Source organism: Theropithecus gelada, chromosome 9 (assembly GCF_003255815.1).
Source record: "Theropithecus gelada isolate Dixy chromosome 9, Tgel_1.0, whole genome shotgun sequence".
In the NCBI taxonomy this organism is placed as follows: domain Eukaryota; kingdom Metazoa; phylum Chordata; class Mammalia; order Primates; family Cercopithecidae; genus Theropithecus; species Theropithecus gelada.
The window spans coordinates 91,764,394-91,779,625 of record NC_037677.1 but is presented as its reverse complement, the minus strand read 5'-3'; the positions used below and the strand labels follow the sequence as shown (position 1 = coordinate 91,779,625).

General features: G+C 45.3%; 1 protein-coding gene across 5 annotated transcripts in view; it reads left to right on the top strand.

Moving 5' to 3' along the window:
- The window catches only part of SORBS1 (sorbin and SH3 domain containing 1), a 252,779-nt gene that overhangs the window by 213,232 nt on the left and 24,315 nt on the right, over window positions 1-15,232 (top strand). For 3 of the 5 annotated variants that reach the window (XM_025396196.1, XM_025396194.1, XM_025396195.1), the window contains 4 exons: window positions 3,941-3,987; window positions 9,046-9,160; window positions 9,314-9,439; window positions 11,421-11,615. In XM_025396196.1, the coding sequence (XP_025251981.1) occupies window positions 3,941-3,987; window positions 9,046-9,160; window positions 9,314-9,439; window positions 11,421-11,615 (483 nt within the window). Of the gene's footprint in view, window positions 1-3,940; window positions 3,988-9,045; window positions 9,161-9,313; window positions 9,440-11,420; window positions 11,616-13,445; window positions 14,220-15,232 lie in introns of all 5 variants that reach the window. The other 2 variants (XM_025396193.1, XM_025396192.1) reach the window with 1 other exon arrangement.

Sequence of the window (15,232 nt, the reverse complement as noted above, 5' to 3'; positions counted from 1 at the left end):
GGTGGGAGCTAGGGAAATGGGGGAATAACACCCAAAGTATGTACTGTTTTATATCCTTTCAATACAGTAGCTTAATATTTATGTTTATTTATTTATTTTTTAATTTTTCTTTTTCTTTCTAGAAGCATCATTGCCTATTCATCTTTTTGTTGTTGTTGTTGTTGTTGTTGTTGTTGTTTTAGAAATGTGACTGGGCATAGTGGCTTACACCTGTAATCCCAGTACTTTGGGAAGTCAAGGTGGGAGAATTGCTTGAGCCCAGGAGTTCGAGACCAGCTTGGGCAACATAGTGAGACCTCCATCTCTAATTAATTAAGTAGATAGATAGATTGGTAGATAGCCAGACGTGATGGCACATGTCTGTAGTCCAAACTACTGGGGAGGCTGAGGCAAGAGGCTTGCTTGAGCCTGGGAGGTCAAGGCAGTGAGTCATGGTCATGCCACTGCACTCCAGCCTGAGCAACAGAGCAAGACCCTGTCTCAAAAAAAAAAAAAAAAAAAAAAGTGTCTGGGAAGAAGAGATAGTGAAAAGAGGGAACCAAATTAAAAGAAAGAAAGCTGGCTGGGTTTAGTGGCTCAAGTCTATAGTCCCAGCACTATAAGAAGCTGAGCCAGGGGGATCACTCACGGCCAGGAGTTCGAAACTAGCCTACACATCATAGGGAGACCTCATCTTTACAATTAAAAATATGTGTGTGTATATACAATATACATATTATAATATATATAATATTATATTTTATGTATATATAAAATATATAGAAAAATTAGCCAGGCTTGGTGGTGCATGCCTATAGTCACAGCCACTTGGGAGGCTGAGGTAGGAGGATCACTTGACCCCAAAAGTTCAAGACTGCAATGAGCTATGAACACATCCCTCCAACCTGGGTGGCTGAGTAAGATCCTGTCTCAAATTAAAAGAAATTTGAGCCTGTCTCAAATTAAAAGAAAAAGAAAAGCTGGGGAAGAGAAGGAGACTCTAAAGTGATGGAGAAAAAGAAAATCTATCAAGGAAGAAGCAAAAGTTAGCGAGTGTTAATTGCAAGGGAAAGATAGCCCTTGAGCCCTCAACGTTCCAGCTCCTCCTCAAAATGGCCCTTCTCAGAAGGCTCTGAGCATGGTTTGTCCTCACCGACAGTCCTGCCTGCTTGTGGGTAGAAGAAGATGGGAACAGGTAAAGGTGCTAGGGCTGCACACTTACACATGTACTTGATACATGCAAACAGAAATGCACCATGGGTGGAATAACCGTGGACAGAGGCAAGCAAACTCTGCTCAGTGAGCCTGCCTCCCTTCTAGAGCAAACTCTGACAAGTGCGTTAGCATCCCCCCGGAGGGCTTGGTAAAATACAAACCCTGGATCCTATCTGCAAAGTTTCTGATTCTGCGGTGGGGCCTGAAAATTTACATTTTTAACAGTTTCCCAGGTGATATTGGTGATACCAGTTTAGAGACCACATTTTGAGAATTACTGCCCTAGAAGTTGACTGATGGACTTGAAAAAGTAGAGACCAACACATCCCAGGTGCACCACACTGTGTCAAGGCACTTCAGTCCCATTCAGTAGGACTGGGGTGACCACTGGTTCTGTGTAAGACCCTATGGGAGGCAGAAAGAACTCTGTCTGTGTGCCCTTGGGGAGCTGATAGTGGAAGAGTCTCCCTCTTACACAGTTATCTCTGTCCTATAGTAAGTAATACAATACTATGAAAGCCAGAGGAGGGAAAGATGGATTCAGTCTTGGAGCTACAGGGAGATAAAAAGGGAGAGGATGCTGCTTTGTATAACCACCGATGACTCACATACACGTCTCAAGAGTTCAATGGAATCAGTGAATTTTAACAGGCCTTCAGTGAAAAAAATCTCACCACACCCCATTATTAACCTAAGTCCACTCACAAATTAATCATAAACTACAAACCTATATAATTATATTGACTTAATTGATAGGAGATACTGTTTTGACAGAACTCAGTTACCAGAGTGTGAATGTTGTGCTGCTTTGGTATACATTTTTTAAAGTTCACACAGCTCTACAGCTGGGTGACATGAGGTAACCTACTTCCTTGTGTTTTTCTATTGGAATCACTGTAAAATTCTTATCCTTATAATTTTGGTCATTTAGTTTTCTTTTGTAAACTTGTCATTTGTCATTAACCCCACATCCGTTCTTTTCTTGTTCACCTGCAACTGTGAAATTATGCCCTTTGGTTACAGACACAAACACAGGTATTGAAATTGTGTGGCTTTAACTTGATTATAAGGTGATCATTCACTTGGCCCCAGTATGTATGGTATAGATAGGTAGGTAGATGAAAACATCAATGTGAAAATGCAAACTTTAAAAATACCTGCGGAAGGCTAGGCACAGTGGCTCACACCTGTAATCCCAGCACTTTGGGAGGCCAAGGCAGGAGGACTGCTTGAACCCAGGAATCTGAGACCAGCTTGGGCAACATCGTGGACCCTATCTGTACAAAAATTACCCAGGCTTGGTGGTGCGTGCCTGTAGTCCAGGCTACTCAGGAGGCTGAGGTGGTAGGATCATCTGAGCCTGGGGAGTCAAGACTGCAGTGAGCCATGATTGTGCCACTGCACTCCAGCCTGGGCAACACGGCAAGACGCTGTCTCAAAAAAAAGAAAGAAATTCCACAGCCAGGCGTAGTGGCTCACGCTTGTAATCCCAGTACTTTGGGAGGCCAAAGTGGGTGGATCACTTGAGGCCAGGAGTTAGAGACCTCCCTGGCCAACATGGTGAAACCCAGTCTCTACTGAGAAATACAAAAGTTAGCCAGACATGGTGGCACATGCTTGTAGTCCCAGCTACTCAGGAGGCTGAGGCAGAAGAATTGCTTGAACCTGGGAGGCAGAGGTTGCAGTGAGCCGAGACCGTGCCACTGTACTCCAGCCTGGGAGACAGAGCAAGACCCTGTCTCAAAAAGAAAAGAAAAAAGAAATTTCAGAGAGAGGAGGGGATAGGAGGGGGTTCAGTTGAGGTGTAGCAAATAGATTTGACTGGAACAGGAACAGTGTCGTAGAGATAAAGGCAATTCGGTAAGAGTAGGGAGAAACTACCCAGAGGCCTTCACCTATGGCAGGAATTGAGATTTGAACTGAGGGAAAGTTGAGAGCAGCAGCCAACTTCAAAGCAAGGAAGAGATGTGAGGAAGAATGTTAGGAATGTTATTTGTGCTCCCGGGTGACAGATTAGAGTGAAGAGAATGTGAAATCAAAGGAAGCTTTGTATCAATGGAAACTAGGCGTCAGCTTTGAGCAACAGGGTTGCGGAGGGATGGAGGTGTGGAGGGAGGTCCCTCCTGACTTAATGACACACTTGATCAGGAAGTGGAGAAGGGGCGGAGGCTGACTCAGACCTGGGCATCTGGGAAGAGAGGACTACCCAACAGGATTGGAAGTCTTGGCAGGAGTCATTTGAGCTCAGGGACCACTTTATCTGGCTTTTTGGATGAGGTCACAGACCGTAAGAAATATATGGAGTTGGAGATGACGTGAGAAGTGAGTCGGCGTTTCATCTACTTGCATATCATAATTTAAGCAAATAGATGTCCCTAAGGAATAAGACAGTAGATAAGGAACATCTCAGGACTTCTGGCTGACTTTGTCTTTTGTTTGTTTGTTTTTTTAATAGCCATGGTCTGTATGTTTTGAGGAACTGGTACCTCAGCTTTGGGACCTTTCTAATCATCTCTTCCCCAGATCTGGTTGTTTTTAGGGGATTCTCATGCATGACATACATAGTTAACTAAACATTTATCTAGTATTCTACTAAGGTCAGACAAATGCAATTTTGCCCAGATTTCTACACTAGAACAAACTGGCTAGAGTTAATTTTTCTGCTTTGCTTTCTAGAAATTTGTGAAAATGTGTCCTTGTTGTACCTGAATCCTGATTTTAACTTGTCATTGTTTCTTATGTTCAGATGAGACCTGCCAGAGCCAAATTTGACTTTAAGGCTCAGACACTAAAGTAAGTGCTACCAGTTATATTTATTTATCTTTTTAGCTGCCTCTTTGAAACACAGCAGTTTGTTTGTAGAAAAGAGTTGGAGAAATAACAATTATAAAAATTGTTGTTAAAAAAAAAAAGAACAAAACAGTAGTTCATAGAGTTTGCTATGTGCCAAACACTATTCCGAGTACTTTGCATATGTTAACTCATTATGGAGTGGGTGCTGTAATGATCCCCACTGTTCAAATGAAAAGACCAAGGGACTATAAGGTTAAGGAACCTGCTCAAGCTGGTGTGAGAGAGTTGGAATTCAAACCTAGGCAGAGGTTGGGCTCTTATACCCTGTCCCAGCCTGCCTCCTCCTATGTAGAGGCTCTATTTGCTTAAGTGGTGGCTTGATCTGACCCATCTTTTCTGTGGAAGGATCTAGACCAGTCTCTAGGGAGATAACTTTACCCATTTTGCTACAACATCCCAAGAGATTAAAGGCTTGCATGAACCCACAGGAGACTAGCGTTTCTCTAAGTGTGTTCCTCAGAGTGCTAGCCCTATAAGATTTTTCTCAAAAAGGGAGTTCTGTTGTAGAATGAGTTGGGAAACACTGCATGCTATATCTATACCTCCCACCCACTTTGAAGAAATACTTTGTTGATGGCATGTTAATAGCTCCAGAAGTCTTTCAAGAAAGGAACCTGAAACACGATTTGGGAAATGCTACCAAAGACTGGGTTCCATAAGGAAACAGCTGGCTTTTTATCTAACTATGGATTTAAATAGTCCATGAGTTCTCATCGGCAGCTAAAAGTACAATGGACAGTGGCCACCCCATTGTCCTGCAAATGGACGGTCATGCATCTGCTGATCAGAGGGAGAGCTCCCTGTCCTTAGATGCTGGGAAATGCTATGTGGAGCTAACCAACCATGGTTCTGATCTCCTCTATCCCACAAAATGAGCGACCAGGCCACAGTGTCTAGAACCTAGGCACAAATCTGGTATAGTTGGGTTTGTGTGTATTACTCCAGTCCTTTAGTTGGTCAGCTAAAGGAGGTGGCTGCGTACTATACTGCAAAGATTGTGAGCTTTAGAGTCAGGAAGTCCTGTGTTCAAATCCTGACTATGCCACTTACTATCTCTGTGAGTGTAGTCAAGTTATCAACTTCTCCCCCACTCAATTTTCTTTATCTGCAAGATACGGGTAAAAATGCCTCTCTTTCAGGGAAGCTGGGGTAATACCTGTAAAACATTTTGCGTAGTGTACCAAAATTTAGTGCTCAAAATATGTTATCCTCTTACCCCCCTTTTTTTAAACCAGACAAGATAACAGAGATATATAAATTAATTTGCAATTTAATTAATACACTTTTTCTTTGAATTGAGAAAGATCTATGTAAGATTTATTAAATGGTCTAGTGATGATAATAGTACATTTTCCCAGATTTCATAAAGAGTCTTAAAACAACTTTTTTTTAGAGCAACCCCGTCAAATAGAACAGGTGAGAAAGCTTAGATCCACAGAAATTGTCACCTTTTATCAACATTGCTAATGCCGGAGAGAGGTTTCCTTCCTTCTGATTCCATGTTTTCATCACGACATGCTGCCTCCAAAAAAACGTCCACAAAATTTAGTGAAAAAAGTAAATTCTAGCTCCATGGTCTTTTAAGCCCTTCAGTCACTTGGTTTTACATTTCCCCACAGTCAGTTACTCAAAAAAGCATGCTGCCGGGGCCAGGCGTAGTGGCTCATGCCTGTAATCCCAGGACTTTGGGAGGCTGAGGCTGGCAGATCACTTGAGGTCAGGAATTCAAGACCAGCCTGACCAACATGACGAAACCTTGTCTCTACCAAAAAATACAAAAATTAGTCAGGCGTGGTGGCAAGTGCCTGTAATTCCAGCTACTCAAGAGTCTAAGGCATGAGAATTGTTTGAACCCAGGAGGTGGAGGTTGCAGTAAGCTAAGATCACGCCACTGCATTCCAGCCTGGGGAACAGAGTAAGACTCCATCTAAAAAATAATAAAAAAATTAAAAAAAATAAAAGCATGTTATGGAATACTTGGTTCAACAAAGTTAAACAAGTTTCTTTCCCCTGGGTCTTCTCAGAGCCTCTGCTGTGCTGATGTACACCGTGATGCTCCAAAAATGATCTAAAGCGAATCATATTTCTCAAACCCTCTCACCACCAGACCTGGTCGCGTGGTTCTTTGGGAGCTAGGGGTATAGTCCACAGTAGTGGCAGAATAGGGCCCCATGTTTCCCATAGTAGACTTCCATCAGCCGCAACTACTGATCCCTCAGTTTTTCTCTCACACACAAGTGTATCCTTTGCTTAACAGTAGGACCATTACGCTCCCACCCCCCTCCACAGCTGCAAGATACTTAATATAGTAGAGTCAGGAGCCTGCAGGTCTCCACAGCAGTGAATATGCTGAGGGTCTTGCTCATCTATGTGCCTGTGGTTGGGGGTGAAGGGAGAGGGAATTCATAATGCCCACCAAAGAGGGCTGTGGCAAAAATGCGGCCCGAGACATTCCTTCTCACAGAGACAAATGCCCACATCCCCTTTACAGACCTCTTGAGGGTTAGAATCCTGTCTGCTCATGTGAGACCCACAAAGGCTGCCTTGTGCTTTTATTCAGCACAGAACTGACTTTCTATAGTTTTCCAGATGTGCCCTCATTGTTCGGCCAGCACCCCTCACATACCGTGGGACTTCCTGGCATCCTGCAAAGTGAGCACACCCCTTCCAAGTTACAATTGGAGACCTTTCCATCCTATTGGTTTGACACAAATGAAAAAGATCTAGGTCATTTTTTTTAAATTCAGTAAAATGTTACAATTTTAAAATTATTTAATTCAAGAAAAAGTTGTAAGGGCCAGGCGCGGTAGCTCACGCCTGTAATCCCAGCACTTTGGGAGGCCGAGGCGGGCAGATCACCTCAGGTTGGGAGTTCGAGACCAGCCTGACCAACTTGGAGAAACCCTGTCTCTATTAAAAATACAAAATTAACTGGGCCTGGTGGCCCATGTCTGTAATCCCAGCTACTGGGGAGGCTGAGGCAGGAGAATAGCTTGAACCCGGGAGGCGGAGGTTGTGGTGAGCCGAGATCACGCCATTGCACTCCAGCCTGGGCAACAAGAGCAAACTCTTGTCTCAAAAAAAAAAGAAAAAGAAAAAGTTCTAATTTTTATCCTTAAGTTTTCATTTTGTTTAAAATTTGCCTTTGTCTAATTTTTTTTTAAAGAGTCCTGGTTAAAAATTAACATCATCTGGGCCAGGCGCGGCGGCTCACGCCTGTAATCCCAGCACTTTGGGAGGTCAAGGCAAGTGGATCATGAGGTCAGGAGTTCAAGACCAGCCTGACCAACATGGTGAAACCCCGTCTCTACAAAAAAAAAAATTAGCCGGGCATGGTGGTACGTGCCTGTAGTCCCAGCTGCTCGGGAAGCTAAGGCAGGAGAGTTGCTTGAACCTGGGAGGTGGAGGTTGCAGTGAGCTGAGATTGCACCACTGCACTCCAGCCTGATGACAGAGTGAGACACTGTCTAAAAAAATAAATAAATAATAATAATAATAACATCATCATTATTAAGGCAAACAAAAGAATGGATATGGAAAAGTTGCAAAGGGGCACAAAGAGCATTTGAAGGAAAATCTACTTTTCTTTCCAACATCACTTTTCCATGTTAAAAAGCAAAGGAGGCCGGGCGCGGTGGCTCAAGCCTGTAATCCCAGCACTTTGGGAGGCCGAGACGGGCGAATCACGAGGTCAGGAGATCGAGACCATCCTGGCTAACACGGTGAAACCCCGTCTCTACTAAAAAATACAAAAACTAGCCGGGCGAGGTGGCGGGCGCCTGTAGTCCCAGCTACTCGGGAGGCTGAGGCAGGAGAATGGCGTAAACCCGGGAGGCGGAGCTTGCAGTGAGCTGAGATCCGGCCACTGCACTCCAGCCTGGACGACAGAGCCAGACTCCGTCTCAAAAAAAAAAAAAGGAAAGGAACTAGGCCGGGCACGGTGACTACATGCCTGTAATCTCAGCATTTTGGGGGAGACTAAGGCAGGAGGATCACTTGAGCCCAGGAGTTCAAGACCAGCGTGGGCAGCATGGCAAAACCCCATCTCTATGAAAATATATATGTAACAATTGGCCAGGCATGGTGGTGCATGCCTGTAGTCCCAGCTACTCAGGAGGCTGAAGTAGGAGGATCACTTGCGCCCAGGAGGTTGAGGCTGCAATGAGCCGTGATCATGCCACTTGCACTCCAGCCTGAGCAGCAGAATGAGACCTTGTCTCATGAAAAAAGTAATGGAATTAACATTTATTGAGTGTTACCTACCTGTACAACAGGTACCATCCTAGCTGTTTATTTTTAGTTTGTTGAAGCATTCTCCAGCAACTCTGAGTTAGCTCCAAGTTCAGCTAAAGAAACAGTGTCTCAGATTAAGTATTGTGTCCATGGTCCCAGAGCTACTAAATTTCAGAACTGGGTTTTGGACCAGATCTGCCTAACTTCAGAACCTTTCTACTGCATGATGATACAAAGATGGTGGTAAAATGGATGGGTGGACAAATGGTGAAATTGATGGAATGATAGAAGGATGTCAATATATCACAAATAATTTGAGGGCAATTTAAAGCAACGAAGGCATGTCCTGCTAGGGCATAGAAGAGGATAGTGAAGGTATCCAGAAGGAGACACTTTTCTTCGTTTAATAAACATCAGTTAAGGCAGCTGAGTGCATTGCTGTGTGTTGCATAAATATTCTGAGCATAAGACAGCATTCACAAAAAATGCATTTAGAAAACCACAACAAATTAATAAGGCCTCTGAGCACTTTCAAGGGCTAGTCAATTTGAATGTTAACATCCATCCTGCAAAAGACTGGAAAAATGCCAAATGTGATGTAATTTCCTGAATAGTGGGGTTCTTACTTCCAAATATGGAGTCCCCTCTCTGGAATTTGTACCCTTTGACCCCACTTAAAAGTCTTCTTTTGCTCCAAAACTGAAGTGTCTTAATTTTACACATACTGAAACATCTGCTAAAATGCCGTTGACCCTCTGTCGACAGGGAGCTTCCTCTGCAGAAGGGAGATATTGTTTACATTTATAAGCAAATTGATCAGAACTGGTATGAAGGAGAACACCACGGCCGGGTGGGAATCTTCCCACGCACCTATATTGAGGTACCGCAGCCCCTTTTCTTTCTAAGGAAAAGCCTGACCGTGCCCAAAGCACCGTTTATTTACTAAATGCTTATGTTTTGTTTCCTCCTTTTCGTCTTGTTTCCCTGCTTTCTTCTCTTCCCTTGTTCTCTTTTACCTGTTTCCCTTTCTCAGCTTCTTCCTCCTGCTGAGAAGGCTCAGCCCAAAAAGTTGACACCAGTGCAGGTTTTGGAATATGGAGAAGCTATTGCTAAGTTTAACTTTAATGGTGATACACAAGTAGAAATGTCCTTCAGAAAGGTAAGCTGCCCTTCTCATGCCTTGCTTTGGGGCTCTCTTGGATGGCGCAGCTATGTGGGGAAGTGTGGTGTTGCTATCACATCCCAGTCTGGGGGTGCTGTCTGTACCGTTAAGAGAAGTATGCCGATCAATAATTGCATTAAGGGCTGGGCACGGTAGCTCACGCCTGTAATCCCAGCACTTTGGGAGGCCGAGGTGGTTAGATCACTTGAGGTCAGTTTGAGACTATCCTGGCCAACATGGTGAAACCCCGTCTCTACTAAAAATACAAAAATTAGCTGGGCATGGTAGTGGGTTCCTGTAATCCCAGCTACTCAGGAGGCTGAGGCAGGAGAATCATTTGAACCTGGGAGACAGAGGTTGCAGTGAGCTGAGATCACTCCACTGCACTCCAACCTGGGCAATAGGGTGAGATTCTATCTCAAAAAAAAAAAAAAAAGAATTGCATTAAGGCCTGTAATCCCAGCACTTTGGGAAACCAAGACAGGAGGCTCACTTAAGGCCAGGGGTTCAAGACCAGCCTGAGCAACATAGCAAGACCCCGTCTCTATTGAAGAAAAAAAAATAAAAGAATTGCATTAAGGGAAATTGGAGAATTTTCTGAGGTAAGGTATTTTTAAAATAAACCCTAGGCTAATGTCAGGGTTTAACTGTATTGAGCTCACTGATTAAAGATAGTATTTCTGGAGTCTTAGACATCTTTTATAAGCTGTTTTCAACCAACACTTACCAACTAATGATGTGATAATGCACTGTATTGGGAACTGGGTTTTACAATATATTGGTGTGACCTAGTGGAAAAAACAAGTGCATTGATACCAGGAGAAGTTTGAAAAGCTTTGAACCCAAAAGGCACAAACCAGCTGTGCAGAATGTGGGAGTTAAATACTTTTTCAAGCCACCATTTTCTTATAGAAAAAAATGAAGATAGATGGCTCTCCCCTAGGTGGTTGTAAGAAACTTAGGTGAAACAGCTTATGTGAAGCCCCCAGCATGACACATGGTATCTGGTTTGTGCTTAGTAAACAGGAGATGCCAGTATCATTATCATCACCGTCATGCTTATTCAGACACAATTATACTGTGCAGAGAAGTTCTTCTTTCCAGAATCCAAACACTCTACATGGCAAAATTCTCTGGCTTGCTAAAGTTACTGATTTTTATTGAGGATTGAGGGAAGTGAGCACATGGGTTAGAAAAAGATGAGCCATCGTATATAACACTGGAAGCAACCCAATTTACCCTACAGCAGGGGATCAGTAATTAAATCATTATATGTGTGTGCAACAGAATACCCTGCAGTCGTCCATTAAGCTGTGCAATGCCATTAAAAATCTAGAATTCTATTTTTTGATAAAGAAGGAGGTTTACTATATACTATTAAGTATTTTTTAAAAAGCAAGTTGGAAAAGTATGGAAATACAGTTCATACTCAATTTTTATAAGAAAAAATATGTGAGGTTTAATTCACATGCGTAGAAGTAAATCTGGAAAGTCCATATGCCAAATATTAATAGTGTTTATCCCCAAATGACTATGTGATGGGTGATGATTGCTTTCTGCTTTATGTTTGTGTTCTGATTTTTCTATAATGATACATTGTAAGTATTTATAATGCTACAAAAGAAAGAAAAAGAGAAACCCCCCAAAATCTTTGCCTTAGAGATGAAGATTGGATATCTGTTTCACATTAAATGAGTCAAAAATACTACATTTGTTCCCTGGCTTAGGGGCACAAATCTGATGTTCTCCTTTACTAAAATACTTAAAGAACCAAGCTAAACTTCCCAGCATCAAGGTAGCTCCTCTGCCATTAGCATCCTCATCCCAGTGGTGGTAATTCCCTCCAGGTTCAGCAGGGAATGTTTTTCCTGAGCTAAGAATGTGGTAAACAATGCAGGACATTGAAGCATGCAGGCAGAGGCCCCAGGCATGCAAAGGCATGCTAGGACAAGGACCCTGTCTTTGCTGTGTCTTCCAGGGTGAGAGGATAACACTGCTCCGGCAGGTAGATGAGAACTGGTACGAAGGGAGGATCCCGGGGACATCCCGACAAGGCATCTTCCCCATCACCTACGTGGATGTGATCAAGCGGCCACTGGTGAAAAACCCTGTGGATTACATGGACCTGCCTTTCTCCGCCTCCCCAAGTCGCAGTGCCACTGCAAGCCCTCAGGTATCTAAGCTTCTCGTCACTGGTTTTCATACTCAGCATGTGAGTTTTCTTAGTCAACAGTGCTGTTGGCACACAGCCTCTCTGGGGAGGTTTTTGAGCACTGCAATTAAAAACTGTCTGCAGGAGGCCGGGTGTGGTGGCTCACGCCAGCACTTTGGGAGGCTGAAGTGGGTGAATCACCTGAGGTCAGGAGTTCGAGATCAGCCTGGCCAACATGGTGAAACCCTGTCTCTACTAAAAATTCAAAAATCAAAAAAAGATGGCGGGCACCTGTAGTCCCAGCTACTTGGGAGGCTGAGGCAGGAGAATTGCTTGAACCTGGGAGGCGGAGGTTGCAATGAGCTGAGATCACGCCACTGCACTCCAGCCTGGGCGACAGAGCGAGACTCTGTCTCCAAAAAAAAACAAAAAACAAAAACTGCAGGAAAGCAGACTGTACACTGGACTTTGTCTTCATGCATACAAATGGCCTTTTCCAGTGCTTGGTTGAAGATATATTATCTCAGGGGAAAAGGAAGAGTCAGATAATTGCTCTGGGAATAAAGTGACTAGGGAAAGAGAAACAAGAGCCTTTATCAGTTGGTCCCTCCTGGGTGAAGCTGTTGGTGTGGGGACCACCACTGTGTCATAAATCCCATGGTCCAAATGTGGTCCTCAGTCATCTTGGCCAAAGTTGGCCTGCAGAAGACAAAGGCTGAAAGAGAGACTTACACCTTCTTCTCATCAGCCACGTAGACCAGGTCCAAAGTGTTTGCATTCACCGGAACCAGGTGACTGGAACAAGTAACTTACAGCATCTCAGTCTCAGTGGGCTGAAAGGATGTAGGTTTATAGGCATGGTAAGATGTTGGCTCTCCCAAACATTAATTATGAATAAACTTGTTTACAAATATAAACTATTCCAAACTGATCCCCACTTTCCCAAAGCCAAGAAAATGTCAGAACCTTGAGTTCAGGGTGATACAGTGGGGGTGGCATCCTGTGAAAAAGTCCAGCCAAACCACCATGTATGTTGTAAGGAGGTTGGCAGAGGAACAAGAGTAGGACCTGGGGGCCCAGGTTGACCCTGAGACGATGCCTCTTGTCTAGTCCTCTAATTGTTTCCTCCTCTGACACCTGCTCATCACTGACCCCAGTAGAGGGTTCTTGGCAGAAAGCATTAAACAGGCTGACCCAGGGCTTCCTGCACAGTGACAGCCGCATCCTGTTGTCTTATAGGACAGGGTGTGTGACTGGGGCGGGACATTCTGCTTTGTAAGGATGCAGAGAACTCGGCTACATTTTTCACTTGACTGTAGCCAAGAGTGATTGTAAAACAAAACTAGTACACTACTCATACTCCTCTCTGGAAGACTCTGCTGAGCTCCCAGAGAAAATAAAACCTCAGGGAAGGGCCATGGCAGTGCGGGGCCACCTTTCCCCATGGTTCCGGGTCAGGGATCTGGATGCACAGGGGCTGGGGGGCTGGGATAGGGAGCTTCCAGTGGGTCCCTTTGAAAATCCAATTCTGCAAAGCAGGCCGGCCTCATCCGTCACTACTCTGACGGGAACCTCTCTCCATCTCCACACCTCTGGCTGCTTCCTCCACCCACTGCCTGCACACATCAGGCTCACGTTCGCACATGCTCACACGCACACTCACCCATCCTGGTTTCTCCCCAGACGTAACCCAAGGATTTCCTTTTTGGACACCAGAGTGTCCTTGCTCATCCTCTCCATTTCATTCCTCTTTATATACCCCTTGTGATTATTTTCCTTCTTTTTCCTTTATGCTGACACTTGTACCTTTTGCTTCTTTCCTTTGTTTTCCTCTCTCTTCTTCTTTTTAAGTTTTCCAGTCACAGCAAGCTCATCACGCCAGCACCCTCATCTCTGCCCCACTCCCGCCGAGCCCTGTCCCCCGAGATGCACGCCGTCACCTCTGAGTGGATCTCGCTGACTGTGGGGGTCCCAGGCAGGCGTTCTCTGGCCCTGACCCCACCCTTGCCTCCTCTGCCAGAGGCTTCTGTCTATAACACTGACCACCTCGCCTTGTCACCAAGGGCCAGTCCCTCCCTGTCTCTCAGCCTCCCCCATTTGAGTTGGTCAGATCGTCCCACCCCACGGTCAGTAGCTTCTCCACTGGCCCTACCTTCCCCACACAAAACCTACGCCCTAGCACCCGCTTCCCAGGCCTCCCTTCACATGAATGGAGACGGTGGTGTCCACACACCATCTTCAGGCATCCACCAAGATAGCTTCTCACAGCTGCCACTGGGGAGCTCTGATAGTGTCATCTCCCAGCTTAGTGATGCCTTTAGCAGCCAGAGCAAGAGGCAGCCATGGCGCGAAGAGAGTGGACAATATGAGAGGAAAGCAGAGAGGGAGGCAGGCCAGAGAGGCCCTGGCGGACCCGAGATCTCTAAGAAGAGCTGCTTGAAGCCTTCAGACGTGGTCAGGTGCCTGAGTACTGAACACAGACTCTCAGATCTCAACACCCCTGAGGAGAGCCGGCCCGGCAAGCCCCTGGGTAGCACTTTTCCAGGAAGTGAGGCTGAGCAGACAGAGCGGCATAGAGGTGGCGAGCAGGCGGGGAGGAAAGCTGCTCGGAGAGGTGGGAGCCAGGTAGGACTGCAGCATGCCGCGTGTGCACTTGGCGTCTCACTTGGCAGGGTGGGCTGCACGTCTCGCCCCGGTCCATCTACGGAGGCCAAGTGAATGCTGGTGAGACCATTTGCTTGCCTCGGGAGCAAAGAGATGGCCCCGGAGGGAATGGGGGGACATGAATTCAGGTGCCAGGGCTGGATACAGTTGGAGGGAAAGGACAGGCTATATCTGACCACTTGAGGTCATTCGGAAGTTATCTCTACTTTGAATGCCTCCTGGCCTGCTGCAAGGGCCTCTGAGAAGGCAGACCTTCCTCACGTCCCATGTATGCCTTGGAGATGACCCTCAGTTTGCTTTGACTAATACAGCTGAGAACACCAGGCTTTGGTGTGGTGGTGTGGTTTGCTTTTATGTAAGATGCACTTTGTATCCATAACCCATGGTGCTCTGCTAGTGCTCGGTTCTGTCAGGTCTTTGTCCTGTCTCGTGTTTGTGTGGGCGCGCGGGGCCTTTGTTTGCCACGCAACAAAGGTGTTTTGGTTCTGGAGAGGAGAATGCAGGTCTCCTGGGGCCCTGACTGACATGGGGTATCCTCGAGTAGGCATGCCAGGTTTTTGGGTGAGTGTCCCATCTTCTCTCTGGGTCAGCTACAAAGAGTGCAGCATTTGGGCAAAGGTAGCCTTAGGGTGTTTTGAGACTTGAAAATTTTTTTGGAGTCATGAAATTAGCAACTAAACAAATCACAATTCTGATTTTGGCTATGCTGTTTACTACTGCTAAAGTCAAAGACTTAAGCAACTCCTCTGAAGCAACCAGGTTTGAATGCCAGCTCCACCTCTTACTGTCTAGTGACTTGTGAGTTACTTCCCCTCTCTGAGACTCAGTTTCCTCATCTTTAAAATGGAGGTGATAGCACCTACGTCAAAAAGTGGTTGAGTACAGGGCTTATGATCCTGGGAACATGGTCAGCACTTTATAAATGGAAGCTATAGAGCCACCATCTTGGGTGATCTAGAACTGCTTCTAGAACT